This window comes from Primulina tabacum, chromosome 2 (assembly GCF_025594145.1).
Source record: "Primulina tabacum isolate GXHZ01 chromosome 2, ASM2559414v2, whole genome shotgun sequence".
Classification (NCBI taxonomy): Eukaryota; Viridiplantae; Streptophyta; class Magnoliopsida; order Lamiales; family Gesneriaceae; genus Primulina; species Primulina tabacum.
This window is the reverse complement of record NC_134551.1, coordinates 22,467,980-22,470,235: the sequence shown is the minus strand read 5'-3', so window position 1 is coordinate 22,470,235 and position 2,256 is coordinate 22,467,980. Positions and strand designations below refer to the sequence as shown.

Sequence of the window (2,256 nt, the reverse complement as noted above, 5' to 3'; positions counted from 1 at the left end):
CTATTCACACTTCTCATCCCACCCGAATTGTTGGGCCTTCCTTAGGACTTGAAAGAAAGGATAACTTCTGTGTGCTGACCGGGATATAAATCGAGAAAGAGAAGCAATCCTCCCGGTCAGATTCTGTACTTCTTTGACAGATCGGGGAGATGACATGCATAATACATATTTGACTTTCTCCTGATTTTCCTCAATCCCCCGGGCTGTCGCTATGAAACCCAAGAACTTGCCACTCTTTACACCAAAGATGCATTTGGCAGGGTTGAGCTTGATTCCATAATGCATCAGAGTGGCAAAGGTTTCCTCCAAATCAGTAATGAAGTCTGTGACCTCTTTAGACTTGCCCAAAATATCGTCTACATATACCTCCACACTCCGGTTCAATTGCTTCTCAAAGACTTTGTTCATGAGACGCTAGTAAGTGGCCCCTGCATTCTTCAACCCGAAAGGCATTACAACATAACAAAATGTACCTCCCGAGGTGATGAAGCTGGCTTTATCTTGATCATTCTTGGCCAGGGGGATTTGATGATACCCCTGGTAAGCATCCATAAAACTCAGCAGTTCGAAGCCCGAGGTGGAATCCACCAGTTGGTCAATCCTGGGCAGGGGATAATGGTCTTTGGGACAAGCTTTGTTGAGATCACGGAAGTCCACGCACATCCTCCACTTCCCCGTGGACTTAGGCACCAACACCACATTCCACAGCCATGAAGGAAATTGAATTTCCCGAATGTGGCCGGCCTTCAGCAGATCTTTCTTTTCAGTTGTTCATCAATAACTTTGTCCTTCTCCGGACCAAAGTGTCTTTTCTTTTGCTTCACCGGGTGAGATCTCGGGAGAATGTTTAAATGATGTTCAGATATCAGGGGTGAGATCCCTATCAGTTCCTGCTAGGACCATGCAAAAGCATGCATATTAGCTTTTAAACAATTAATAAAACTAACCCAGGTGGATGCACTGAGGTCCCCAGCCACCCGGATTTGCTGGCCTGGTCCGACTTCTACAACCTCCTGCTCTACCTCAACCACAAAATGTACCTCCCCCTTTTCCATTACTCCTCCTCCTACTTTATCAACCCTTGCTTTCTTTCCCTCCCTTCGGGCTTTACTTTGATCAGTCCGGACTGCTTCCACGTAGCGTTTCCTCGAAGAAGGCTGATCTCCCCGGACATCTCTTGCACGGGCTCCCACAGGAAACTTGATCTTTTGGTGGTAGGTAGATGCCACGGCCCTCAGCTTGTTCATAGCCAGCCTCCCCAGAATGATGTTATATGATGATGGGGAGTCCACCACAGTGAAAGAGGTCAGCACTGTTTTTTAAGATCTTGGGAGACCAAAGTCAGTGGCAAGACAATCTCCCCTTCCGGATAAACCACATGACCAGCAAAGCCAAATAGTGCAGTCTCCACAGCTTCCAAATGATAACCCTGCAAGTCCATCTGTACGAGAGCCTCTTTAAAGATTACATTCACAGAACTGCCCGAGTCAATAAAGACCCTCATGAAATCATAGTTGGCCACCCGGGCTTGGATGACTAGGGCATCATTATGGGGCAGATTTACTCCCTTCAAATCCTCCGGACCAAAACTGATTACCTCCTCATTCCTCCTCATCCCCTTTACTTCCATTCAATCCCTCCTACTCTTGGATTTCTTCGCCCGGTTAGAGTCACCATCAGTGGATCCTCGAGAAATCATTTTGATTACCCCCATAGCCGGGGGTGAATTCTTCTTTCTCTCAGGCTTGGGCTCTCTCTTTCTCCCAGGCTCACTCGTCGGACTCTCCTCCGGGCTCTGTTTGACTTCAAAAATAATAAAATCAGTCTTTTTGTACTTCTTACTGCTGCTGAAATGGTGTGAAAACACCTTCTGGAAGTCCTTGAAGGAATGGATACTTTGGGGAGCCAATCCCTCAAACCATCTCTGAGCGGAATCCACCAACGTTGTTAAGAACCTCTTACACTTGATTCGATTAGTGTAACAGTGTAACATGGCCATATTTTCAAATCTAGCTATGTAATGACCGAGATTTGATTATTGTAATCTGATATGATTTGTTGATAATTGAGATGTGATTATAGACGGAAAGGATCGGACCGGAGAAGCCTAAATTATGTGCGAGCACTGGACCCCTCGCTGCATATGTGCGATCGGAAGGGGCGCATATGGGCGAGGCAGGCAGAGAACTTCGCGCATATGCGCGACCTGGCCCCGTGCATGTGCGCGAGAATGACAGAGAGTTGTGAAGAACCTCG

The 2,256-nt window shown here is 47.0% G+C and overlaps 1 protein-coding gene across 1 annotated transcript; it reads right to left on the bottom strand.

Annotated features, from left to right (window-relative positions):
- Positions 1-1,630, bottom strand: LOC142537580 (uncharacterized). The gene is made up of 3 exons (XM_075643086.1): positions 1,384-1,630; positions 948-1,312; positions 1-414 (listed from the first exon to the last, which is right to left on the bottom strand). The coding sequence occupies exons 1-3, from the start codon at positions 1,628-1,630 to the stop codon at positions 1-3; spliced, it is 1,026 nt and encodes a 341-aa protein (XP_075499201.1).
- Positions 1,631-2,256: the final 626 nt, after the last annotated feature.

Coding starts and splice junctions, on each gene's coding strand:
- LOC142537580 (XM_075643086.1), bottom strand. CDS start 1,630: ATGGAAGTAAAGGGGATGAGGAGGAATGAGGAGGTAATCAGTTTTGGT. Junction 1,313..1,383: donor TGCACTATTTGGCTTTGCTG/GTCATGTGGTTT, acceptor CTTAAAAAACAG/TGCTGACCTCTTTCACTGTG. Junction 415..947: donor ACCTCAGTGCATCCACCTGG/GTTAGTTTTATT, acceptor GCCACTTACTAG/CGTCTCATGAACAAAGTCTT.